At 44.3% G+C, this 27,102-nt stretch overlaps 1 protein-coding gene across 1 annotated transcript; it reads left to right on the top strand.

Annotated features, from left to right (window-relative positions):
• On the top strand, positions 1-27,102 carry eif3ea (eukaryotic translation initiation factor 3, subunit E, a). The gene is made up of 14 exons (XM_076096461.1): positions 1-316; positions 697-824; positions 3,430-3,547; positions 3,797-3,914; positions 5,676-5,718; positions 7,416-7,520; positions 12,404-12,529; positions 12,792-12,916; positions 15,174-15,300; positions 16,013-16,114; positions 19,557-19,666; positions 25,086-25,188; positions 25,671-25,805; positions 26,931-27,102. The coding sequence occupies exons 2-14, from the start codon at positions 735-737 to the stop codon at positions 26,964-26,966; spliced, it is 1,338 nt and encodes a 445-aa protein (XP_075952576.1). The 5' UTR covers positions 1-316; positions 697-734; the 3' UTR covers positions 26,967-27,102.

The raw sequence follows: 27,102 nt of genomic DNA, 5'->3' as shown, positions 1-27,102 counted from the left end.
AGTGGAAAGACATCCTATGTCTGCTGATGACACGACCGAGGGGGAGCATGTAAATAATGAAGAGGATGGGGCCGAGGACCGACCCTTGCGGAACACCACAGGAGACAGGGAGCAGTCTGGACTTGCATCTTCCCAGTGAGACATATTCAGTTCTGCCTGAAAGGTAGGACTGAAACCACTTGAGTGCAGAGTCTGATAGTCCAATGGTGGTGTGGAGGCGCTCTAGGAGGATAGTGTGATCCACTGTGTCAAATGCAGCAGTCAGGTCCAGGAGGATGAGGAGTGAGGGTGATCCTGCATCGGCTGTCATCAACAGGTCATTCGTCACCCTGAGTAAAGCTGTTTAAGTGCTGTGGGCTGAATGAAATCCTGACTGTATATATATATATATATATATATATATATATATATATATATATATATATATATTATGAATGCCTGCACATTGCAAAAGCATGACTAGAACCAGAAAGTAATATAATAATAATAATCATAGAAACGTAACAGTTCAAGCATATCAGAAATAAATATATTGAAAGGAGTGTACAGTGGTATAAGAGTGCATAGTTAAACAAATAAATAAATAAAGTGCAAAAAAACTATCAGTCTATCTATCATAGATAGATAGATAGATAGACACCTTGGAGGTTGAGGATGTTGAGCATGTCGCTGATTGGTCAGTCCCTCTTTACACAGCTGCATCACACTTCCGGTTTCCTTTCCCCGGAGCAAAGATGGCGGAATACGACCTCACCACCAAAATTGCTCACTTTTTAGACCGTCATCTCGTTTTTCCTCTGCTGGAGTTCCTGTCTGTAAAAGAGGTATGAAATATATAAACACGTAAACATTTCGTTACATTTTTTCGTTGTTTCAAAAAGCTATATACGGCTTTATAACCGTTTTAAAAGCTGTGTGCGCGTTAAGGAGTTGGTCACATTTTCTGTAGCTGTGTAAAGTAAACGCATTCAACCAGAGTGGAGCCGGATATATACCTCCCTGCCTTCAAAATAAAAGCGAAAAATATGTCACCTTTGAAAAACGGAACGAGAAACTGTTGTGGAGAACAGAACAAAAGAAATAGCAGAACAACGTGTCAGTGATCAGATCAACACATGTAGAGAAAATACAATTTGATATTTCGGAATAATAGTTATATGTTATGTTACACACCGTATTACCACACATTACTTGATTTTTACATTGAAAATATAGTACCGGAAGTCATGCTTTGATTTCGACTAACTTTACAATGGTTGAGCCAACCACGCGCTGTTTCAGATTCAGATGATTGTTGGAGAGCGCCTTATCACTAAACTCGTTATCAGTAGCTGGGTTGAACGCAGTCTATGGTTGTAACGTTACACAGTTGTTCTGTGGTGCCTTTCATAGACTGCAGGTCAGCCCAGATGCCGCCCAGTACCTTATATACTGGGAAATGAACCAGTCATACCCAGGCTAGCACAGGCTATGCTAACCCTTGGAAGCTAAAAAAAGCAGTAATAACATAACGGGACACATATTTAGGTTACTGTTGTGACGTATTGCTCAACAGCTGGAAGATATGTACCGTTATTAACGATGTTAACTATTAGCAGACACCCGCCATGTTCACTTATAGTAACGTAAGGGTGGCCTAGCTAACCTTTAACGTAAATTGCTAAGCTAATAACAAGCTAACCTTTAGCCAGTATGCCATGCAGTGGTGGGTAACGCTAATGAAAATACTCAATTAACGTTAAAAGCACGATAACTCCGATTATAATTGCTCAAGTAAAATTAAAAATGACCATTTGACATGAAATTACTCAAAGCACAAGTAACTTTATGTTTTGATATTGTTTAGTGTGTACGGGCCAAAGATATTAACATTAAGTTATTTTATGCAAGTCCCAGTCAAGTTTCACTTTAGGTCAAGTCTCTTTTGTTACAGTGGATCAATTAAGTAATAGTCACTGTGCAACATGGTTATTTCCTGGAACGCACTTTGCGTTGTATGTTGATAATCTCTAATTTAGCTATTTCTGTTTTAATACAATTATTTTACTTATTGTTTTTTAATCTACATGAAGGTTTCAAGGAGATCACTTGAAAATAGTTGCCTAGCCTAACTATTGTGGCCTGTATCTGTTGTTTTCTTGATGTGGACACGTAGCCAATTAAACCACTTTATTGAATTATGAAGGCCCCTGCATAGGATTCACCTTCTCCAATAGCACAGGCGACCGATACAATGGGATTCATCCTGAAGCATCTATGAACGCCTTTACAACGTAAAGACTTGATGTGGCAATAATACAGGAGCAGCCCGTTGCTGAAAGAAGTAGCGTTACGCTACATCTCCACCCAATCCAGTGAGTGCGCTAGAGGACTTACTGCCAATTAAATTGTCCCCTTCATGAATAAGTGTATACTCCCTCTGGTGACATTGCCTATTGTGGAATGCACCTGATTGGTCCCTGGTTCTCTACTCGCCCTTTCAAACAGGAAACAACATGGCGGCCTCCTCATACAATTTATTATTCTGTCTCAACAATCCACCAAAATCGGCTCAACGAGAGGATTCTGTTAATCTATCAGAAACAATCCAACATGGCCACCAGTGTGCAGTCACGGGATTTGAGTTACATTCGTAGAACAAGCAAACCTTTAAATTGAAAAATGAATCAGATTTTCTCAATTCTTGGAATTGCCTAGCACATAACAATATCTTAATCTTAATATCTGTCACAAGCGCATGTCTCTTAGTACCACGAGGAAGACCTGTTAAAGTTCTCCTGCATGACTGCACCCCCACAGCTTGGATGGCAGCTCATTTTGGGTCATGTTGCAAAAAAATGCATCGTAGAAAACAACTAGTTGTAACAAAGGCATTAATGGAAAATATAGTGAAGATAATAGAAAATTACTGTTGGTGTCATAGTTGATTTCATATCTCTTTTCATATCTCTAACATATATATCACAATATATATATATATATATATATATATATATATATATATATATATATATATATATATATATATATATATATAGCATGTTTCTGGTAATTCAATAAATATATAGTTTATATGTAATTACCACTTGGGTTTTCTAAATTCTTGACAAATGAAAAGTGACTATTTTCTCATTTAATTAATAACTTTAGTGCAAAATAATCATATTTTCTGAGAAATTTGACTTAGTATGTGCGTTTTATCAATATAGACGTCGTAATCATTCCTTAATATGATTTCATCACGATATGATTCCATTGAAAGACAATACATTATCGTGTATAATTAGGCTTTCTCTCAGCCCTCGCTACTCTCCACCCCTGCTTGTCTGGGGGGTTCTTTATAACTTCATCAGAACCTAATGAAGATAATAACATTGTACAAAAACACCACACTCACCTCTGTCTTCCATCCTTGTCCCTGTGTCTCAGATCTACAATGAGCAGGAGCTGCTTCATGGAAAACTGGACCTCCTCAGTGACACTAACATGGTGGACTTCGCCATGGACGTGTACAGAAGCCTTTATTTAGACAAGGAAATTCCCCAGAGTAAGTGATGACGCCTGGTGGATACACACTCCTCATCCCCATTACTAAAAATAAAAAACCCAAGGAAGATGTTAATGTTGCTTTATGGAAATCGTAAAGGGGCACTGCACTACACCACAGCACTCCATTCCGAATTGATTTAGCAGTAAACTTTGATAGTGTTTTCAGTGCTCGGGGTAGCAGGCCGTGTACAATGTCGGTTTATGGTGCTGCTGGAGCTCATGACTGTCTTCATCCGCTCTGTGTCAGCTCTCAGGGAGAAGAGGACGGAGGTCGTGGCCCAGCTGAAGCAGCTGCAGTCCGAGACGGAGCCCATTGTGAAAATGTTCGAGGACCCAGAGACAACGAGGCAGATGCAGTCCACCAGGTAAAGCCCGTTTCCTTTGCTAAATAGAGAGTAGTAGCATTTCTCTGTTTAACCATTATCCTAAAATAGATTTTTGATAAGCCTCAGTGAGGTCGTGGAGTTTATTCCCGGTCTTACTTGCCGTGATTCCGGGATCAGTAGAACGGGTTATTTGAAACGGTAGACGGCACAGCAGCACCAAGGAAGGATTCTGTGGAGTCCATGCAACGGCCCGCTTTGAATGAAAAATGCATTCAGCCTTACAGCAAATACAGACGTAAAAAGTAAGGGACGCAAGATGTTGCGGTTAACTTTATTAAGACTGTTTTGTCGTACGCCGTGATTAAAATAGTTTGGTCACATTCGGTCTTTATCCTCTCCTTTTTGTTTCTTGTCGGGAGTGTGTACAGTTAATCAAAAGCATTTTCCATTTCCCTCTCTCTTTAGCTTATACCGTTTTGTTATATTGTTTCAGTTGGGCTGCAGACATTTGTTTATTTAAGATGCGGCTTTGTAGGAACTGCTATGTGAGATTGGAAGCCCGATAATGGCAACATTGACTTAGCACATGTCTGTGCTATCGTTAGGTTGCTGTCAGGACGAAGTAAGGAGGAAATCGTCCTTTTTGTTTTGGATGAGGGCTCACATGTCTGTCTTAAGTTATGCATTGCTTTTTTTCTTCAAACCATTGGGTTCGTAAAACAATAGGAAACTCATCTGGGGTCAATGAAGAATTCTCTCTCTCGAGCCAACGGACATGCAAAAAGTTTTACTCCATCATTATGACCCAAGTTACGCTCCATGCAGTTGCTTGTTTTTAACATTATTTCTGCATTAGAGGATCATCCAGAGCTGGAAACCAGGAACAGTTTAATATTTGAATCCTGTCCTTTGGGGTTTACACGTGCGGATCCACAAAGCATTTTAATGGCTAATAGAACCTAATGGTCTAAGTACTTTCATTGAACAGTTAGCTAATAGGCCTACACGCCTTACCAGGCTTTATTTGGACAACTGCTGAAGCCAGAAACCGAGCCCAGCTATTATAATAAATCATGTTAGTACCATATCTATAAACAATCTGTCATTATAAGACGCACTCCGTGGATTAGGATCACCATTAGGGTGAACTTTGATGCATGTTCTCATTTGTTTGGACTTGTTAAAGCAGCGAGAAACACTTTTGGTGTTTTTTTGAGTCGACACGCTGCCGATGGCCCCTTGACTTTTTTTGGCGCTGAAGATGGCGGCACAATGCCGTGCATACTTTTCCACCAACAGTTGCCACTTGTCGGACAGCTCGGCAGCTGACTCTCATCTAAATCCCATAACAAGTGCAACGCACAATATTACATATTTTGTATCCGCGTCAACACGTCCTGGGCTGAGGCCGTGAAGAATTCTGCCTCGGCCTAAATGAGCTTCACGTAACACACAGTCACACTGTAGAAGTGAGCGTACTCTGGAAGCACACAATGTTTAAATGTGGTGTCCACATTTTAGGTTACGGGCGATACGACAGCTTAGAGGAGCCAGTTTTGACGAAGCCATGGAGACTTAAAAGCTGTGCTGAGAAATAAGATATAATTTGTTAGACATGGCTTGGATAAACAGCCGATCGCACAGTTTTAAGAGTGGTCTTCATTCACGTACGGCTGTTGACCAGAAGTGGAAAAATATACCTGAACTGGACTCCGAAACCCCAGGATGTCAGCCAAACGGCGACTCAAGTTAAATGGCCTCTAACTACAGGAACTGTCTCTCTTTTTTCTTCTTTTGCAGAGATGGACGAATGCTCTTTGACTACTTGGCAGAAAAGCATAACGTAAGTTGGCCCGATCTGCTGACATCTCACTTCTGCGCTGCATTTCCCATGGCTCCTGTGTGAACCCACGGTTGTTTTAGGGGGCGAAGTGGGAGGGGCGGGCCGAGCAGGGAACTGCAGAACTACTTCCCAAAAACCCTTAACTCATTTTCGGGGTTTGTATGGCTTGCACAAATCCTGCGGACATTTGCATTCTGCGGTGACGTGTTAAGAATAAATGCTCGCGGACTCGTGGAAAGAGCCGCAAGAATGCCGGAGGTTCTATATTTACCGGGACGTTTGGCTCCTCGCCCTCCCCCTCCGTCGGTCCCCTCCCAATCCGGTGTCCCGCTGACCTGCTCGCTGTCCTCAGGGCCCCTCAGCACGCTGTGGGAAAGGAGCACCCACGGCCCGTCACAGTTCTACTGGATCTCAGTGGATGGCCTGACGTCAGTGCACTGCTGTGAGATACTGGACAGCAGGAAGGATGGTTAAATATAGGAAGACGAGCAGGCTTGATAGGATAGCCCTATATATATGTGTATATATATATATATATATATATATATATATGTATATATATATATATAGGGCTATGATTAAAATATTTAATCGCATGGATTTTTTGCGATTAATCGCATTGTTATGACAAAGTTCAATAATGAATTCAAAGGTAGTGTATTGCGCACTTTTATTTTAAAAGTACTGCTATATGAACAAAAGGGCAATAACATTTGGTTTGCAAACACTTATTAAAACAAATAAGGTGCTTTTTAACAGCAGTATTCTCTTTACACAGTAGCGATCATATATCTTATATTATATCATTCTTATATCATATGTATATTTTCCTTTTAACTCACGAGATGCAGGTAGCATGTTTTATACTTAATGTGAATATAATTCATACATTGTTGGCATCTTATTCTGAAAACCGGATGTTCGTCTGAAGAAACCGGATGTTGTCGCACGCTAATCTATTTGTTAACTTTCAAAGTCCTTCGCTTGCTCCCGACCTGTGCCGTTTGAATGCGTTTACCGTGAATTTCAGCATATCGGTGCACTAAAATGTAAGTGTCTGCTGACTTTACCGCAGCGATGTCCAGTAGTCTCCAGGCAGAGCAACAGCTGGTGCATGTTGTAACGCTGCTTGTCTTGCTTTTGTTTATCTAAACATCTCCCACAAGCTGCATCAACGTAGTCTGCTGATGACTTCCTCCACGGACTTTCAAAATAAAAAAATGCGTTAACGTGCTATAAAATAATTGTCGGCGTCAATTAATGAATGCGTTAACGCGTTAACTTGCCCAGCACTAATAAATAAATATATATATATATATATATATAGTGAAATATCTCGCTGCTCATGGCAGAATACCACCGATATGCTATCTATTCATTTAGCAGCGGTGTGCCACCAAATGATGTTACTGCTACAAATAAATATGCAATTAAATAATTTGATGTGCAATTTAGTTCATATATTTCGCTGCAGCCCAGATGTTTGAGAAGTAATATTTGATGACTCGCCCTCACCCTGAAACACCCAATATATATGACAAAAAACGGGGGATTTCCTTCGGCGCCACAGCTGCATGACATTACAGAGCGAGCACAATGTTTGATTTCAAAATATGTGTTGTTTTGACTCGGTCCGGCAACGGTTCACATTTTCTCCGTTTGTGATATTGATACTTTCTTCGTCTTCCTTTTTGAAGTTCCGTCAGGAGTACTTGGACACGCTGTACAGATATGCCAAGTTCCAGTACGAGTGCGGGAACTACTCCGGAGCTGCAGAATACCTCTACTTCTTCCGCGTCTTGGTAAGTTTTTTTTAATTTTTTTTTTTCAGCGTCATTGACACCAGTTAAGGTTTATTAGTGATGTTTGCTGATCACTGCACGCCTTACCTCACTTAACAGAGTGTCTGGACTATTTTACCGTCCCCATTCATATACTGGCTTAAGGCATCTCTGACATTGAACATCACATTATGTTTGCCGGATTGCTTTAATTCCTCATAAGGCCAACGCTCGCATAGGAGAGGAAATGAACACTTAGAAGTAATTGAATATGAAAAGCTGATGTCACTGCCTGTTCAATTCCACGCACGTCTTTAGTATTGGGGGAGGGGGGGGCTGCTGCACTAAGACTGGAGTAGGATCTCTTACGGGGGCCAAGTGATCAGTGGTGGACCGGACTGCATAATCTGTCTGTAGTCTGCTTCAGCAGACAGCTTATTGATTTGAGTGCTGTGGCCAGAGAGTCCCTAGTCACGACTTCTTGAGCTTACGATGGGCTTAAGTTATGCGAGGCATGTCTGAGTTAGCAGGGAGGGCTGCGCACCTGTGACGTCTTTTCATTAGGCTGTGATTTCAAATCATACAATCCAAAGGTAGATAAATGTTTATACAAAAATCAAATAATGCCAAAGTATGTTACGCAAAAGATGATAATTATAGTTCACAGAGAGTATTCGCAGTATTCTCGTCAATGAATTTGAACTGTTCAGCTTTATCTTCTGGACCGGGCTTTTCTTCCATCACAAAAGAAGAGGTATACAGGTAGCTGCATTGTTGCAGTGATCGGCATTCTTAGTGAAGTGGAAGTTTCCGGAGTTCGGGGTATGTGAAGAAAAAAGCTTGTGGTTAGATTCAAGGTAACTTCACAATAGAAGTTTTTAGCAGGCGCTGATCTGCTGTTGACTAGATCCCATGGCACATTAACAGTGAAGGAGGGCTGTCAAAATTGACCACAAAACGATGTTCCATATTAGATGACGAGATTCAGGGAACTTCCAGAGGTACGTAGAAACGCTGAAATTGACTTTGAAAATTCAAGGAACAGCAAGCGACTTGGTTGTTTATGTTTATTAAATTACGAGACCGCTACGTGATTTCAGTTTTTTTTAAGTCACGGACCTGATTCTCCGGACATTGTCCAGAGTTCACATGAGAAACACAACAGGTGTCCAGCTTGTGTATTATTAAATGTAAGAGAGTGAGCTGGAGGAAACAACACCAAGTGGAGGTTGTGTTGCGCCGGTCATAACACAAATTTTTATGATAAAAAGTAAACTTTTTTTCCCCTTACCAATGGAACCAGGAATTGGGGCGAGAAATCAGGCACCTAGACTTTGCACTCATTGACTATCTCAACCATAGAGTTCTCTACTGTGAAGTTACCGAGTGGTGTGAACTGTACAGCAGCTCTGAGGTCTGCGTCCAAGGTGATTACATCATTAACTATGCAAGCAGCTGCGCCTGGCTGGCGTCAGTTGTTGCCTTCGCTGAAGCTGCCTTCAAGGTCACATGTCGGGCATCCTCAGCCTAGTAGCTCCCCTTTGTTGACTTAGATTATTGTTCCAGTTGTAATAACACCACAGTTCCAGCAGAAATTCAGCTCTCTTCGATGTTATCTCGCATCAAGTGTTTGTAAATCCAACCCAACTGAACGTCCCATAATGACCAGTTGAACCGACCCGCGTAGCCAGTGGTTTTCCAAGTGTCACTCACTTGTCCTCCTGCTTTTGTTTGTCTTTGGTTCGGCATTTAGCTCTGCGGTAAACCAGGGACTCGCGCCAAAATCAGCCCCTGAAAGAATGGGCAAGAATAAGTTCAACATTTTGTCTATTCATTACAGCGAAAGACATTCAGACCGTCTTTTTGTTCCTCTCCTAATTGGCATTTGATACTGCACCGCGTCGCCCCTTGTCTTTTGGGATGTCAGTGACTCTGGCTAGTCGTGCACACGTCACTATGCTGGAAAGACTTGGCAGTGGCTCCGAGCGATGATGAACCCGCATCGCTACAAGCAACCCGAAGCAGTCGGGCACTTCATTTGATGGGTTTTTCTACTGATCTGCTCAAATCTGTAGAAGGACGAGTAACATCCGAGACAAGATGACTGGTAATTCACCCGAGGTTTCCACTTCCACTCCCGACCAAAAAAAGAAAGCATTTAAGAAAGGTCTTCAAAAGCTTGCAATGGATATGTCCCACTGTTCCAACAACAGTTGTTTATGGCTTTGCAACTCAGTCTAAATAAACCAAAATTGCTCTAATTGAGGTATGTTGTTCGAAGTCCAGCACTGATTGTTTTTTTTGTTTTACCCCTAAAACATTTTGAGTTCCAAGCAGATCAGGCTCTGGAACTAGATATCTGTTGCTTACTCTTGACAACGCGAGAGGCTTTTCAGACGTGGAAAAGGTGGAAATGGATTTCATTAGTGTGAGTCTGTATACCCCCCCCCCCCCCCTCTCTTTTCGGTGTTTTGTGGACCTCCCATCCTCACAGGCCCCTTGTCCGTCTCTCCCTCCCCCGCATGGGAGAGGTGAGGCTCCATAAAGTCATTTAACGTGGGAAACCCAGTCAATTAAACGAAGGAAGCCAGCCTTGCAAAATCCATGCCTCAGGTCCAGTTACAGCGTGGCCTAGCCCGAAAAGAGCAACTTATTCATATCATCACTTAATGCAGGGATTGAATGTTAAGAATAAAGATTAAGTATCCCGACGGATCACCAACACAGTCCATTTATTGTTGCTGGTCAGTCAACGAAAATGTGCCCGTTTCACAAACCAATGGAAACTTAAGGTAACTGCTGGAAAAACCCAGGTACTGAAACTTTTCTAGCGTGGCCACTAGTGAAAGCCAGACTGTGTGTGAGTGTGTGTAGAAAGTTGCCATAATGACCTGAAGGTCAGCCAAACGTAGCAGGCAGGGACTTCCAGGAGAGGGAAAAAAAATAACAAACACAACACTTTCAACAGATGAGACGCTGACCTTTCTACTGGCAGTGGAGCTATTTTTTTTTTTCCTCACTGTTACAATGCTGATCTTTCTTTGGACTTCTACACTTTAAAAAACATTTATAATGGACCCTAGTTGTGGTGTGTGATCAAAGAACGTCTGTTGTACCGGATAGATGGGCACAGGAGACTTTCTAAATGTTACCATGTCATTATAGCAGCTCGTTGACATGTTATCAGAGATTAAATGGTATTTGCCAAGTTAAAAAAAAAAGAAATCCTCTATATCCGGATAATCTTCACCAATTTGTGGGGTTCCTGCGGAAGCCTGCTCTTTTTTTAGTGTTTCCTCTGCTTGCACGTCTGTCGTGTCTCACAGTCCACTTCAGCGGCTGTCCGACGGCGGACGGGGGTGTGTGGTTAGGATCTCGGTTTCTCCGGCCGCTCAGCAGACACCCACCCTGACTTCCTGCTTGACTCATGTCACTGCGTCTGGTGTTTGGTGTTATCGTGAACCACCGCGGCGCAGAGTTTCCCATGAGCCCCGGGGTGCAGTCCAGTGTCCTACTACAGAGTGATTGCCTCGCTGAGGTTCAGAGGCATTCTCAACCTGTGCTTCATTACCTGACTCTTTGTTTTTTTCTGTTTGTTTCTAGTCTGTTCTGGAAATCAGAAACAGTAGCCTCTGACATTTTTGTGTGAGTGATTATCCTCACAAAGATGTGTCTTGTTAGTGTCGGTTCATATTTCAGCCTAATTACCTCGTGATAACAACGGAGTTGTCCAGAGTTACTGAGGGAAAGGGGGGGGGGGGTTATTGCAATTATCATTCTCAAGACTGAAGTAGAGTAAAACAAAATGTTAAAAAACGCAAAAAATGTATAGTCATGTTTAAGTGCACAGGATATGTCTTTGCGATTGTTATTTCTTAGGTTTTCAGTCTCATCACTAAAGCTGCCGTTAGTTATATTAATCATCAATGGATACATTGAATATTTTTTTCTTTCATAAGAAAAACAAAATATAAATTGACCAAAGCCCGTCACAACTTACCAGATCTCAAAGTGGTTTCTTGAGATTTGAACTTAAGATTCTTTACTTAGTCTCCTCCTCCATCTGTCCTCGTAGAGTGGACGTCGGTGTAGTGTCAACTATAAAGCAACACAACGCGCCCTTGGGCAGGGATGTCGTTTTTCTTTTAATCCTAGCTTGTACAACCTGTATAATTGTTTCACCCAACAGCATTGTGCAGTAACTAAAACATTATCATAAGGAATATCTTTTGGCTGTGTGTGCCCCACCCGTCTAATTGCTTGTTAGTCTTTCAGGTTGGTGGTCGCTCATTTTTCATTTAATTGAAGTTAATAGCACAATTTTGGATTTTTCAGGTGTGGAGTGTAGATGGACCCATATTTTAGTTTTATACTTTTTGTTGGTGATATAAATAGAAAATGCTTGCTGTAAATAAGGCCCTCTAATAACCTACGATGCAGGTATTGATTCCAAGTCTGTCATTGCTGATTGGCCGTTAGGTTTGAGGACCTTCAGCCTTTCCCGATCAAGTAAACTGCACTGCAACCAACATGCTTTAGTTCTAGCAAACTATTCAGACAGCGTAATGGCACACATGCTCCAAATAGGCCTTCACTTAATGTGGTAATCTAGCGATCAAACTCTATGGTCAACTGCAATGCAGTGGTTGTAGTATCTAAAAGTGCAGAAAATTTGGTTTCATTTAAAGCTAAACAGCCTTTCGTGATCCGTGTCTCTTTTTCTGTCGAGTTTCATTCCCTGAGGATGACATCATTTAATACATTCATCCAGTACAAATAAGAGAAGAGGCCACTAAAGCCTGGCAAGTCGTGGCCCCAGTCTCACTGTGTATGAAATCTGTTGTTTTGCATGTTGCAGCGGTGTGCGCGTCGGGTTTTTAACAGTCACCGTGTCTCTTCCCAAGGTCCCGGCTACAGACAGGAATGCCCTGAACTCTCTGTGGGGCAAGCTGGCCTCTGAGATCCTGATGCAGAACTGGGAGGCTGCCATGGAGGACCTCACCCGCCTGAGGGAGACTATCGATAACAACGTAAATGCCCCACTTCTCTGAATTTGATACCACATTTCGATTCCCTTACATGGACTCTCATATTGACGTTTCACTTTCAGTCGAGCTCTGCTGTGGCATCTTAGTCCACACACACACACACGCACACACACACACACACACACACTCGTTTGACTACTTAAGAACTTGGATTCGAGTATGAAGTGGTTGTATGCTTGATGATTATTGTTACCCGTCATCTTCTTCACCTTCCTCCCTTGCCTGTATTTCTGTCTTTGTCCAGACGGTCACCTCCCCTCTCCAAGCTCTCCAGCAGAGGACATGGCTCATTCACTGGTCTCTCTTTGTCTTCTTCAACCACCCCAAGGGCAGAGACAACATCATTGAGCTCTTTCTGTACCAGCCACAGTAAGTAACATTATTTAGTTTCTCGCTCTAACCCCTGCTTTTACGTCCAGGAAGTTGCGAAACGTTGACAAGAATACCCGGAAGTAGTTGTAAAGATAAGATCCATCTCCACAAAACAAGGGCAACAGGAAGTTGCCAAAGTTCTGTAGCTTGGGTGAACCTTGTGTCTTGTCGGCTCATTAAGGTACAATGAGATGCAAACCAGTTTGAACTAAAACATACACAGAATAGTCACTAATGTAAGCCGTTTTAAATAGCAGAGCTATGAAAGTAGTATTGTAGCCTCAAGGTAATTCTGGAGCCAAAGAGGATTTGGAGAAAAGGTAATTGAAGGTGATTCTATAACATTAACTTGACTTGAAGAAAACCATTTGCTTCAATAACACATTTTTGGGTGGTGGGCTTCTTCATGAACCCCGCTGGTATTTTTAAAGTGCTTTCAGAAGTGTGTGTTTTCGTGTGGTCTGTTTACTCTCCAAGTCGAGAACGAGGCCATGTGCATCGCAGATCGGAAACTTTATACACTGCGTTAAAATTTGCACACCGCCTATTTTGATGTCGTTGCCCCCCCCTCCCCCTGTTCTGATTGCAGGCTTGCATAATTGTGCAGATGATTGGCCGCCACAGAGAGTATGACAGGCGACCACAACACAGCACACTCAAATGTCTGGTTCCCCGGATTTTACTTGGTTTTTAATTTTATTGTGGACGATTAAGGAGGCCTGCCCAATAATTACTCCTGAAAAGCTCACCCAGCCATCTGTGTGGACAAACTGAGGTAGTTTTGTGTGCTTTGCAGTTTCACAGCGGGGAAACCTCATGTTTTCCCCGCTGAGGCTTGGCTCTCGTTTTCCCATCTTCTGATGGTCAGTACTTCCTTTGGCAGAAGTCGGTGACCATCGGCTGGCCTTCGGCTCCACATTTGACCTCCCTCACCCCTGCAGTCAGCAGATGTTGGTCCAAAGCCGTGTTTGTGTACTATTGACGGACCGCACCGACTTCAGGGGGAAACGGTGCTCAGTAACCAAGTATGATACAGGTGCAAACTGGGCAAACACCACCGCCGTGATACACCGCGAGTCACTCGATTGTCTATATCACTCGTTCCAATTGTTCCACATGAGTTTCTGTTCCAGACGAGCCGTGAAACGTGACCCCGTTACCGTGTCCCTCTTCTGTGTTCTCCCACAGTCCCCCTTGAACAGAGCAAATTTGAACTCGTACTCGATTTCTTGGCTGCATGCTCAGTAGCGTCCTCAGCAAACCAGAGCAGCGACGCTTGTTGCCTCCAAACTAAAGAAAAGAAAAAAAGATGAAGTCCCCCGAGTGGAGTGGGGTGAATGCCCCCCCCACCCCAGATATGGTATGATGACTCATGCAAGATTGCTTGCTATTGGAGCCCCCCCCCCCACCCCCCTCGGAGAGTGAGTAGGTGTAAGTTAATCAGGAACACAGTGCGGAGCGTTGCGGTCTTCCACGGGAGTCGAGCAACTACAAAGGGTGGGAGAGCCCTCCATAAACCAGAATGGCCGCTGCTGTTTTTAGACTCGACATCACTACTGCCACAGGTCCCCTGTCCCTTTAATTGTTCCAGCTAATTAAACTGTTCTCTGAACACCATGTGTTCCTTTAGCTATTGAAGACCCGAGGGGGCCCACTCCACTTCCTCTTTTCAGATTGAATTTTGGTCAATTTGGGGTTGAGTGGAGGGTGAAGTTCAAAGATAGACATTTAGAAACCAATAAGGAGTTTTGGTTATACAGTTAATGGTCGATTGACTGCCATCTTGACAAGGAAAGTGGTGCTTGTGTGTGTGTGCCAGCAGACCTTGCGCGTTGTTTTTACAGAACCCTGTCTCCAGAGTTGGTGTGGGATTAGAATCAGCCTGTAACAGCGTCCTGTCTCTTGTGTTCAGCCCTCAGCCAGTTGACCTGTGGTTGAAACATCAGTCCCTGATGGATCGGGTTTCGGCTACTGGGCAGGTCCCTGCTCACTGATCTATATCTTCTCGCCAGGGTTTCCTTTTCCACCTCCCTCTCATAGGACACTAATGAAAGAGATGGCTTAATGCTGGGTCCACGTCCAGGAGCGAGGGTCCGGTACGGACATATCTGTATCTGTTTTAGCCGCAAAGGCCTCGCCTCTGTTCTAAATGCCAGGAGCCCGATGGGCAGCCAAAATGTTCTATTATGTGTCCTTGTAAAGATCATGTCTTTGCTTACATCAGTCCGATCATCTTTATCCTTCCTCATTCCAGATACCTCAATGCTATCCAGACGATGTGCCCACACATCTTGCGTTACCTGACCACAGCGATCATTACCAACAAGGACGTCCGCAAGCGTCGGCAGGTCCTGAAGGATTTGGTGAAGGTCATTCAGCAGGTACCGCACTTTTTATTTCTGTTGTTGTTGTTTTATTCAAACCCTCTGTGTTTATAAAGTGCACACAGTTATCAGCTCAATGCTCATCGGCCACACCGGCTTTGGAGGATGAGTAACTGAATGTAACCCAATAGCTCCGCTAACGCTTCCTTTTAAGCTCAGTGAGTGGATGTGGGTTCAGGTCCAAGCTGGCAAAGCCTTGAACTCGTTACTTCTGGTGAATGTGTACTCTAGCGACGCCTTCTCCACCCAATGACAGTAGCTACGGCAGAGGTCTGAGCGGTGGGTCGTTGGTCTTAATCACTAAAACGTGTGCCCAGCGCTCTCTACTCTGCGGCCTCGGGTCAGCTTGGGTCTCTGACTCGAAGCATGACTTAGACCGCCTCAGAGTTCACAATGTGCTTTCACTCAAGCCCTAGAAAAGTGTTGTTTATTTAACTATTGTGCCCTGCAGGTTGTTATTTTGACTACACAGTCATTATTGTCACCGTCTTAAAACAACCTAGGATTTATGATTTTTGATTTCTACTTGATGGCAAAAAGAAACGGGTACATTTTATGGTGTTTATGTCTGCTTTATTCTAGTCATCGTAATATAGCTAAACATTGACTTCATTAAAAAAACGTAAGCTAAAGCAGCTATGATCCATAATCACATTGATGTCTTTCGGGCCTGCTGATTGATTTTATTCTATCCTAATTTATTTTCCAGGAATCTTACACCTACAAAGATCCAATCACAGAGTTTGTGGAGTGCCTGTACGTGAACTTTGACTTCGACAGTGCTCAGAAGAAACTCAGGGAGTGTGAGTCGGTGAGTAACGGCTTCAGTAACCCTCGCCAAAATTCATTTCAACCCTTTTGTTCCCAAAGTAGCAGTTGGTTCTTGGTTTATTGTGCCTCTCCGTGACTAAACAGAGGTCTTCTGAGGACCTCCGTTGTGCAGGTCACACTCCTGAACTGTCCGCACAGCATGGCAGTCAACATCGTTAGTAATCACATGATCTCTGTCCGACCTTCTCCCCGATCACTCAGTGTTTCTATCTGCTGCACTTCTGCCTGGGTCTGGTTCAGACAGAGCAGTTATATGGAGGTCCTCTTTGACACTGCATGACTCAGGCTGCAGTCACATTTTACTATGGCCTGTAATTGACCCATCAGGCTGGTAGTTAACAGTAAAAGCTTTATAAGCAGAAGTCTCTGCGGAGGCGTGCAGACACTCGTTTTAAGAGGGAGATCTGTCATAGCCCGGCCATTTGGAGCATTTATTTCAATTTTGGTTTGTAATGGCTGCATGTAAGTAGTAGTTCTTGATGCGGGAATAGAATGAGTAAACTCTAAAAGTCCTCTTTGTGTGTTTGCTACTAAGCTGAACACTCGGTGATCAATGTGATTTGATAAGTTACTATGACCTCAAATGAGGAAGTAGAATTTTATTAAATTTTTTCTTTAACATTCAGAGCATTAATATAGCAGCAAACCACTGTTTGCTGAATAAAGGCGTAGTGAAGCAACGTCTAGTGCCCGCCCTCCAGTTCCCCCTTCAGGTAAACATTGTTAGCTCTGTTAGCAATGTCCCCATTGTTTGAACTGTTAGCACCATTAACTATGAGCCGCTGGCTCGCCTTCTCCATGTTGAGAGGCAATAGAAATGCTCCAAAAAAAAGAAGCAGTGCTGATTTCCTCCATTCTCCATAGAGAGAGCATCCACTGGCTACTTTGTAGTACTTTGCTTTAGAAACAAGCAGCCCTTACAGTACATGTGTTAAGAAGAGCCTGTGCATCATTATGATAAATGATGTGTAGCATTGATGGCAGTCGTCCAGCAGACCCTGTTATGAGGAGCTGGTCAGATTCTGTGGGACACGTCCAGGGAACAGTAACCAGTTTAGAGAGAGAGCAGGTGTCCTAACTGGTGTTGTCCTGTATGTGTATTTTGGTAACTTGATCACGTAGTTCATTCTCTGCGTACACGCTGTAATTTGGTTTCCCCTACGGACTCGATAATTTGGACCTGCAGAGGAATAAAAGGCAAAAGTCTGGCTTATTTGGCCCCTTTTTCATCTTCTGCCTCTTGACGATAAGCCTCCAAAATGAAAAACATCTGGCCCGATCAAATGGCTCCTTCCCAGGGGTAGATATGTATAAATCATGTCAGCGGTTTACTGGCGGTTCCGTTTCGTTTTAACTTATTTTCAAGCTAATACAAAGAGTCTTCAACTTCCTAATTTGACTATTTAACAAATGAAGTTATCATCAAACTCACTGGGGATGATTTGTTTTTTCTTAGCTATACCCTCAAAAAAACCCAATTCAAAGCATGTTTTAAGAGATTTTCAACACTATTAGAGTTGTATCCTATTTCAGCGAAGACATGACACACGCCCTTGTTCAACACTTTTTAGGAAGTCGGTCTTGACCTCGCCTCACGGGGTTCTGTTTGCAGAGACTCTACTGTGGTTTAAACAGTTGCTCAAAAACAAACTAGCTCTCAGGTCAGAGCCCAAGTTATTGCAGGTGCCTTTTAACGCCGGCCTGCCCGTCGGCCTTATCAGAGCATGTCCAGTAGGCACAAAAGCCCTCTATTGACCTCCGTTCAGTTCACAGGCAGGTCTAGCGAGGTGGGTGGTTCCAAAAAAAATTGTTAAACGGCACCTTTAATGCATTACCTGTGATGGTCTGCAAACATTTTTCCCCCAAATGGTCTTGTTTGAAGTCAGCAATGCAGTTTTTTTCTCTCTCTCTGCAGAAATTCACACGCAAGCTTTTAAAACGTGCATTATGTCCGAGTTGAAGGGAGGTTTCACAGACTGGAGGGGTTGAGGTAAACTGATACCCCGTTGGGATGGGCTCTCGTCTTGATGAGCATTTGTAATGCATCAATTTTGAGCCATTGAGAAGAGTGGCAGCCATCTATTAACTGATTGCTGTAATAGCAAGATATGGGTATTGTTTTCAGCTCTCCTGTCTTTGGTTCAGTGTTCCCTGTATAATGGTTTGAGCCAAGTGCTTATAAATGGGTTTAGCTTGGTTTAAATTGTCCTCCTCGGACTGTACAGTTTTCTTTTTTTCTTTCTTTCCCACTCCACCCCAATCTGGAATCACTGTCAGATGTTAGACGCTTGCACGTCAAAGAATGAAAAGTATAGGTCTACCTATAGTCAGGCCCTCAGATTGGGCATAAAAGGGCTCTTCAAGCCCCTTCTCAGAATGAGCTGAAGCTCCGTGGTCTGAATCCCAGATGACAGTAATTGGGGCACTTAACTGTTCAAAGTTCATCAGCCTTTAGATAAGCGCTGTCGTAGCTGAAACGCGCGTTGCCCGATAGCGCCATGCAGTTGGGATTCATTCAAGCGCAGCTCTGCGCAGTTAGCAGCTTTTTCTGAGCTTAATCAAACAAAGAGCGGGCAAATCTTGGGAGAACTTTTTTTTTTTAAAGATGGAGGCCTGCGATGTGAAACAGCGCTCAACGAAGAGTCGGAATGCGGCAAAGCAGTGAGAAATGGGAGCGTTTCTCACACACGCACACAGCGGTACCTCTGGGGCCACAGCCGGGTCACGAGCAGTTACAGCAGATGAATTGGCCATATGCGGCGGTGTCAAAGTGTCCAAAGCGAGGCCGTAACAAGCCACAGGTGATGCAGACGGCTGAGGAGACTTGCTCTCATCTGTGAGTTTATTTGGACTGGTGGCTGCTACGGTTGTTGGCCGACTGTAGCCGAGGCATTCGGCGATCCTGCATAGTGGAGTTGACTCTACCAGCAGACCAGATGACTGGTGATAAGTCACAGGCGGTGTGGTCACCTCTGTGGTAGGCTCTGCTATTCCTGCACCGTCCTGTGAGGCGGTTGAATTTGAAATGTTTGATTTGAAGCACCTTGCCCGGCCCGGGATTACTACCTTGCACAGGGAACTCGATAAAACCTTTTTGACAACGTAAATGTAGCCAGTATGGTCCTCCCTTCACTGTTTACTCCAAACCTTTTGTATACAATGTATTGGATTTGGTTTCGGTTAATAGATTATTTTTCTTTAGTTGAATCAGACATGAATGCCCGGAGACAGACTGATTGAAACAAGTAATGCTGCACTCGTGACTCTCCATTGCTGTTCAATGTCTTATTTAACAGTTTGGCCTTACTCAGACCGTACACAGCTGTAAGACCGACTTGGAGGGCAGACCTATAAACAGGCAGAAATAACTCTGCATCGTATTCACACTTGCTCTTATGTAACGATGCTCTCTGTCTCTCTAGGTTCTTGTGAATGACTTCTTCCTGGTCGCCTGCCTGGAGGACTTCATTGAGAATGCCCGCCTCTTCATCTTTGAGACCTTCTGCCGAATTCACCAGTGCATTAGCATCAAGTGAGTCCCGCAACACTTCTGCTTCTAGGAGACACGACACTCGCCGTGTTGCAGCGCACAGACGTACATCCCTTTAAGACTAACAGGAAGTCCTACGTGCTATCACTAGCCTTTGTGAGCACTCTGTAAACAGGAAGTAAGAGCACGGGGCTTTGTGATAAGTGGAATTTCTCCTTACAGATAAGTGTTTATTGCCCCCTTCCGACACACAGCCAATGCTGACCCCCCCCACACATCTTGAGGATTAGGTATTGTGAGGTTTAACTGCTTCCAGGTCTCCACAGGTTGCTCTGCGCACTCAACTTTTAAGACCACCTGTCCGAAGCCAATTCCCGGAGCGTTTTCTCCCAGGGAGAGGTCAGGGTTTAGGCGGCTTTAGACGTTCCCAGCTGCTGCGACGGGCAGGAATCTTTCAGCTCATTTTCTTTGGGTAAACGGGGGTCAGCGGGTTCTGTCGGTCTCTATTGATTCCTAGTTCAAAATCCAATTTAGTTACATTAAAATAAAATTGACCTTGGATGCTTCCCCAAAACCAAGAAATTTAGTCAATGCTAATTATAGTGAGCATAAAAAAAGATTATAGTAATTGTCCGCCATTACCAGAGATTATGGGATTTGGCTGTTTCTTAACATCAATTTTAGAAAGTGTGTAAGATAACGACAGAGCATTCGCACTTCTCTGCCATTATTCCCCATCTTCGTAACGGTGGATTTCTAACCTCTGACACCAGGTAACGCACGTCACATATTTACCGCCGCCCTCAGAAGCTACAGTCGCAGTGAACGTGGAAGATTCCAAGGAAGCTCTGCGCTTCAAATACGGTCCACAAACGCACGGTGTTCCTCGGCAAGAGGGAGCGAATTACTTCTGTTGACACGAAGATGATGACGCTGACTGTTACATAGAGTCGCCGAGGTCTGTAGTCAAGGTTGAACCGTGGAACACGATCGGGCCCTGTCGAAATCTCCAGTTGCAGATTGTCTGGAATTGATTAGGAGTCCGGGTTCTTTTTGGCAGACTTACTGCAATTGGATCCATTTACTTGTTAAGGACCACAAAGGTTAGTAGTAACACTGAAAGAGGAAGTTAAACGGCGATTTTTCTACTTTTCACCTTTTTTTCTTCCTTTCTTATGCTTTTGTTTTTAAAAGCAGGAACACCAATTTCGGGTCATATTCAGGGATCTCTGTTTTTATTCTCGGTGGCGTTATGACGATGGACAGAGCGCTGTCTATTTCTGAAAGACACCCAAATTCCAAGTCATTAGTCCTCTACCCAGAAGCCCTCTGTGCCCAAGGGTGGACTCAAATGAATTTGATGGCTGTTTTTTTTAATGAGGACATTTGTACAGCCGCTGGCCGTGATGGTTTCACAGATATTTAGCTCGCCTTTTGACCACAGCTTGGGACACAAAAGTAGACCAGAAGTTGGCGTAATTGAGTTATTTTATGCAATAAAGGCTTCTGTAGAATGTACTGTAGGCAGTCGAACTGTGAGTCCGCATGCACTCGGAATTGCACACACACACACACACACACACACACACACACATCCTTTTGTCTAGACTTCTCAGTGTCCTGAGTGTGTTTCCAATTTGGCTTTGTTTTCCTTGTTTGATTTACAGGGTTTATTTCCTCAGTCCTCCCATGAACGTCTCAGTGGCGAGACCCTGCGTTGACCCTAAATGCACAGTCGTCCTTTGACATTTGGAGTAAACGCTGTAGACACATGATCATTTGGGCAGTGTGTGTTTTTTTTTTTTTTCGTTTCCGCCGTCATCACCAGATTGCATTTGTACACAACAGCCCACTGGTAGTTGGACGCAGTGTCTCGTGTATTTGGATGCAACACTGAGGATCTTTCCACCTCACAATTGAGTCATTAAAAAGACCACATGATCATTTCGGTTTCCCCGAAAAAAATCAATTTCAACCCCAAGTCGAAAGGCAAGGTTTCTCCGAATGGCTTGGAGTCTCCCAAACAACACTATCATATGTTAGCGTTTAACAACGCATTCAGGCGTGTGAAGGAGGCTCTCCTTTTGAGAAAGATCCCCCCCCCATCGTCCTCTAACGGAGTTAGACCCCCAAGCCCGACCCCTCTCTTTAAGTGTGAGGTTGAGACCCAAAGGACCCCCCACCCCCCACTAGCCTAAAGTCGAAAGCTCAGGAGCCAGAGTGAGTAAATGGTCGAAATGAAAGTGATCCCCTCTCCCCCGACGAACGGGATCATGGTTGTGTAAAATAAAACCGGTCGTGGAGGCTGTCTGCTTGGCTTAAGGGCCAAAGGATGTCAATATTATGGGTTGTATGAGTCTGACCCGTTCCCTGCTGCTTCTCACATCTCCATCCTCTCTTTCTTCTCTCCCCCCTTCACCCTGAGGTTTGAGTCGGGGGAGCTGCCGTACACCTCTCAGAGAGACAATGAGATAAAGTGACCCTGCTCTGATATAGAAATGTCCTTCCTGGGCGGAAAACATTGCCAGACTTTCTTTTATAAATTGAATTAGAGGGCTTTCGGCTGGTACGGGCCGAGGCCCTCGGGGGGGCGGCACCCTTGTGTTCCTGTGTTATGTAGCACGGATCACGTTCAGAGAGGTCAGGGGTTAGCTCAACTCCCCCGGCGAGCAAACCAGATCGTGTTTGTTTTGATCGTCGTATCTGACCTGGACTTGACTGACATGCGCCCCCACTTTACTGGATTGCCAAACAAAACACCCAGCACCCCTGCACAGCAATCACTTAATCACACGGGTAAAATGGGAACCAATAACAAATTTCATTCAAATTTGCCTGGGATTACTCGATTGTCAGTGAGTGTTGACTATTGTTTTTGTAGCTTTACACCGTTGAACATCCTATATCCGTGAGGCTTATTTGCCAGTATTTGTTGACTGTGTCCGGCAGGCGTTGATTCAACTCGATAGTTATTTTTTGGTATTTTAAGTTTTCGATTGCATCATGTTGCATTACATTATATATTATTTACATTATATATTATATTGCATTATAATCCAAATGACACCAACTCAAATCAAAATGCTTTATTGACTGAGCCGTCAGCTATAACCATCGGTAAATGTGCTGTTTACTCTCCATTAGCAACCTTCAGGCCTGCAGACTCAAATCTGTGATGTCCATGGTGTGTGTCTGTGATCACAGGCATGTGTTATCCATCACCACCTAAACGCGCCGTCATGAGACAGCTGACACTTTTCCAAACTTGTTAGGCTCCCAATAACGATCCATAGGAGCAATTTGGTTGTCAAGCATCATTCTCAACAGGTTCTGAGGACCCGGCGTGTAATCAGTTGTCCAGCAGAGCTGTGTTGGTAGTTTGTCGGCGTGAGTGACGGGTTGATCAGTCTCTCTGTGTCCGTTTTCCCTCCTCCGGGCTGCTGGGACGCACACGAATCAACTCGCAGCCGGTGCTTTTCTATCTCGTCGTCCACATCCTCCATCACTCCACCGCGGTGAGAGTGTTGAGAGAAATGCGCTGTCACTGGGCGACCAAACCCTGTTTGGCTCATTATGTCGAGGGAACGCTTTTATTTGTTGTTTATGCTTTTAATGCCTCATCCAGACACTGACATCATCTCCTCCCCCTTCTGTATGTGGCTTTGCCACCATTTTGCCAACTGCCATGGGTTAGAAAGTGGTTGTCTTGGTGAGCCTTGAGGTAAGAAAGACATTATCACAAATCCCAAGGATTACTTTCCACCAAAAGAATGTCTTAAATAAGTCCGACTCTGAGAGCGACAGTTGGAATCAGTATTTCTGGTAGTGGGGATCTGAGTTTGCGGGGCCGTGGCGTGAGAAGTGGTGTGGACGGGCAGATCGTTGCTTACTCACCGAACGGGTCTCACAAAATGTGATGACTGGACCAGGAAGTGATAATTAGTAGAGTGAACTGCTTTATTATAGGCCTTATTACTCCTATACACAATTACAAAGTGTGTGTGTGTGTAATAGGTTGTTTTTTTTTCAGCGGGGGGAGGGGTCTCCTGCTTTTTGAGATGAGAGGTATGGTTGCTGTAGTAAGTGTGGGCAGTACACAGAGATTTGCAGTGGTATTTATTGGGGCCCTTATATGAAATGCGGTAGGCGTGGAGGGTGGTGGGGGTCAGACAGGAGGAAGGAGGGCAGGAAACGTAGGGGGGGTGGGGGGGTATCGAGAGGGGGTCTAGTTATTTTGAAAGCCACAAGGGAAGCCAGCTGCACTGGGGAAAGCTCTGGATCAAAGAATGCCAGCCCCCCCCCACCCTCTGCTGTGACACATCCACGTCCCGCTGTATCAAAGAGCGGGCCGCTCTCACTGTGAGGGGACAGTCACTGTGGGACCAGTGTGTCACGACGAGTGTCAGCAGCCAGGTGGGGAGAGAAGAAGAAAAAAGAAGGATAAGTAACTGCAGTGGCTCGCAGCATGGGGTAGTCCCAGCATGTCTAATTGAGTTATTCTTACAGGTCTGTAAATCAAGCCTCCATTAGTAGAGGGCCATTAGGAGTGTTTTCGGGGTGGCTTTCGTGTCGTACACTTTTCTTGCCTGAACACAATGTGTCGGCCATTTATTAGCACTGTCGAATGAAAAATAATGACGAGTCACTTTGCACATAATGTGCAACATCCATCATGATGTAGTGCAGCGCTTGCCTGAGAGTTATGTGGTGTTATGACATATTTCCTATATGCATCAGCACCTTCAGACAGCAGCCCGGGGTAAATGAAGTCGCTGTTTGCAAAGGAGGGATCTGTAACAGCAGAGATTTGAACAAGACATATTATTCTACTCAGCTGTAGTCATTTCACTTTATTTATATTATGAAATGGCGTTTTTGTTTTGTTGACATTTTTCTTTTGAACAAGAACTGCTAGCGGCTCTGTGAGGCTCGACTCGGACACAGCAGCACTTTGAGCTTAATGCTTGTGTCAGCACACAGCTGAGGCTGATTAGTTTCTCAAGTATTTGGTCATAAACCAAAGTGTAATACTAACTGATATTTTAAATCTGAGCGAACATTGCCATCCGTAGCGCTGTGCTGCTAGCGTGGCTAAAACAGATTAGACAATTTGGTGGAATCTGAAATGTAAGGTTTTAATGCAGGGTCAGTGCAAACTTTAGGTTTTGATGTGCTAAATTGGTATATCACCAGTGATGGTGGTGAATTTCATAATCCTTCAAAACATAATTCTGAGGGGATAATTCCCTAATTCTATGAGGTCCTCATATGGTACCAGTAGTCCCAGGCCAGCATAGACTGGGCCCTTAGTCAGGGTCAGCATAGACTGGGCCCTTAGTCAGGGTCAGCATCCTTGGGTATTCTCTTCATTTTCAGGACAATCTGCCCTGAGACAGGCCTTCCTTCCTTTTCTGTTGCCTTACGGCCAGGTTAGAGCTTTAAGTCTCTGTTTCCTCAACAGCATGCTGGCGGACAAACTGAACATGACCCCCGAGGACGCCGAGAGATGGATCGTCAATCTTATCCGCAACGCCCGGCTGGATGCAAAGATAGACTCCAAACTGGTGAGACCTTCCGTCTTCTTCCTCAATCGGTCGCCTCGCCACTTAACTAATTAATCAAAGCTTTTTAAGCAGCCCTTTGCAAAGGGGGGGGGGGGGGGGAGTGGTACATCCAGCCCTTTTTAGATGCTCTTCCTGTGTGACTTGAAAGGGATAAGGAGACATTATTTATCTCCTGATTTTGTAATTGAAAGGTGCACCGTAAAGACATTGTAACCATGATATCTCACCCTTGTTGGGTCCCCTTTGTGAGGCTCCGAACCTGCATGTTTTGCCATAGACATCACAACGGTTCTCTGTAATCAACAAATCATAGCCCAGTCCTCCAGAATGACATAGAATTATCTAGATGTGCCTACAGTAGATGTGAATTGGGACCTAAGCGGCCTCTGGTTGGCGTTTGTGGCGTGGTGTGTCTGCAAGAGCGAATGTGATTGGCTTATCGGCTGCTGAATCTGTTGTCCGTTTTTTGTCCGTGTTTGCAGGGCCATGTGGTCATGGGGAACAACGCCATATCGCCTTACCAGCAGGTGATTGAGAAGACCAAGAGCCTCTCGTTCCGCAGCCAAATGTTGGCCATGAACATTGAGAAAAAGCAGGCCCAGAGCACCAAGACCGAGGCGAGTAAAGCACACACTGTACAAACGAAATGCACACAAACCACCATTCCCAGCTCGTCGCCCGCCCCGTAGCCGGTCAGATTGCTTGAAAGGTCAACATGAAACTCGGGGGGCGGGGGGGAGGGGGGGCAGTCCAAAGTGCCTCAAATGTTCAGCTCAAAAGAACAAGGCTGAAGAATGTTGATGAGCAACCATCAACAAAAGCTCTCTTTACACGAAAATAAGCCAGTAAGAGCAAGTTTAACAGAGCCAACGCTTTCATCCCTCCATTGCCCTTCAAAGGCCTAATGACAAGGTAGATTCCAAACAACCATAAAATGATGGCTGAGCTCTGTGACTCAGCCCAGCAACGTAAATAAGGTGGACCCTCGCACTAGCTTTTGGTGAACATCACTTAGAGCCTGGAGTTCCCTGCACTTAGGACCTGTTGCAGATGTCTGGCTCGGGGTCCCGTCAGCCCATTTAAGTGTGTTTTTGATGTTGACCGTGTGCACCTTTTTAGTGGCATGTAGACTTTTCAAGCACTACAACTACACAGAATGTCACAATCACGCACATAACTCCGAACCGGCGCTGCAAGCCGTCGCTTCACACGACTCCCCCCGCTCCTCAAAAGACGCGCGCCCTCGTCAAATCGGATCGATGGGAACCGGCACCTGGCGGCACCAAGGCCACGGAGTTGCGACAGACATGTTAAAATGTTACCCTTTTGTTTTGGGCCATCTTTTGATGTGTCAATTACCCTCCTCCCTATTGTTTGCATATCTGCTGCCATAACCCTGTCCTGTAGAAGAAAAAAAAAAAAAAAAGGAGCAAAGGGGCCCCCCCCCCACACATTATAGAAATTTTGTAATTAGACAAAAGAGGCTGCAAACAACTCGTAGAGCGCCATTACGTCCTGCTGTCCTCTAGGCTACAAATCACTTGCATACAGTGAACGTGTACTGCCTACCATCTGGGACGGCGGCTTCGGGTCCCTGTCAGCCCCTCACAGCACAACGTCAGCACTTAACTGCTTACATATGTACGGAACTTTTTCACATTTCCCACAGCGAAATTTTGTTGTGATCGGCCTCAAATGTTCTACAAACAGTCTAATTTTGCGTTTTTTCTTTTTCTTTGCAGACACCAAACTGGGCCGGTACTGAAACTGGATTTTAGCCACATAGCGAAGACGGATCCATCCCAGTCATTGAGTTGCATCTTTTTATTCCACACTTGTATCTCAAAGAGCACAGTGCTGTTATTTTTTTTTGCACTTTGTCATCACCAGTTCAATAAAAGTGACCAACGAAAA

Source organism: Anarhichas minor, unplaced genomic scaffold (assembly GCF_050575085.1).
Source record: "Anarhichas minor isolate MPS153535 unplaced genomic scaffold, ASM5057508v1 ptg000022l, whole genome shotgun sequence".
Classification (NCBI taxonomy): domain Eukaryota; kingdom Metazoa; phylum Chordata; class Actinopteri; order Perciformes; family Anarhichadidae; genus Anarhichas; species Anarhichas minor.
Note: the sequence above shows the minus strand (reverse complement) of the source record. Positions and strands in the feature narration are given on the sequence as shown.

What these genes read in the sequence shown, in the direction of transcription:
- eif3ea (XM_076096461.1), top strand. Translation starts at nt 735, where the DNA reads ATGGCGGAATACGACCTCACCACCAAAATTGCTCACTTTTTAGACCGT. An exon ending in AGACAAGGAAATTCCCCAGA is followed by an intron (nt 3,548 to 3,796) that starts GTAAGTGATGAC and finishes GCTCTGTGTCAG; the next exon opens with CTCTCAGGGAGAAGAGGACG. An exon ending in TGGTGAAGGTCATTCAGCAG is followed by an intron (nt 15,301 to 16,012) that starts GTACCGCACTTT and finishes TTTATTTTCCAG; the next exon opens with GAATCTTACACCTACAAAGA.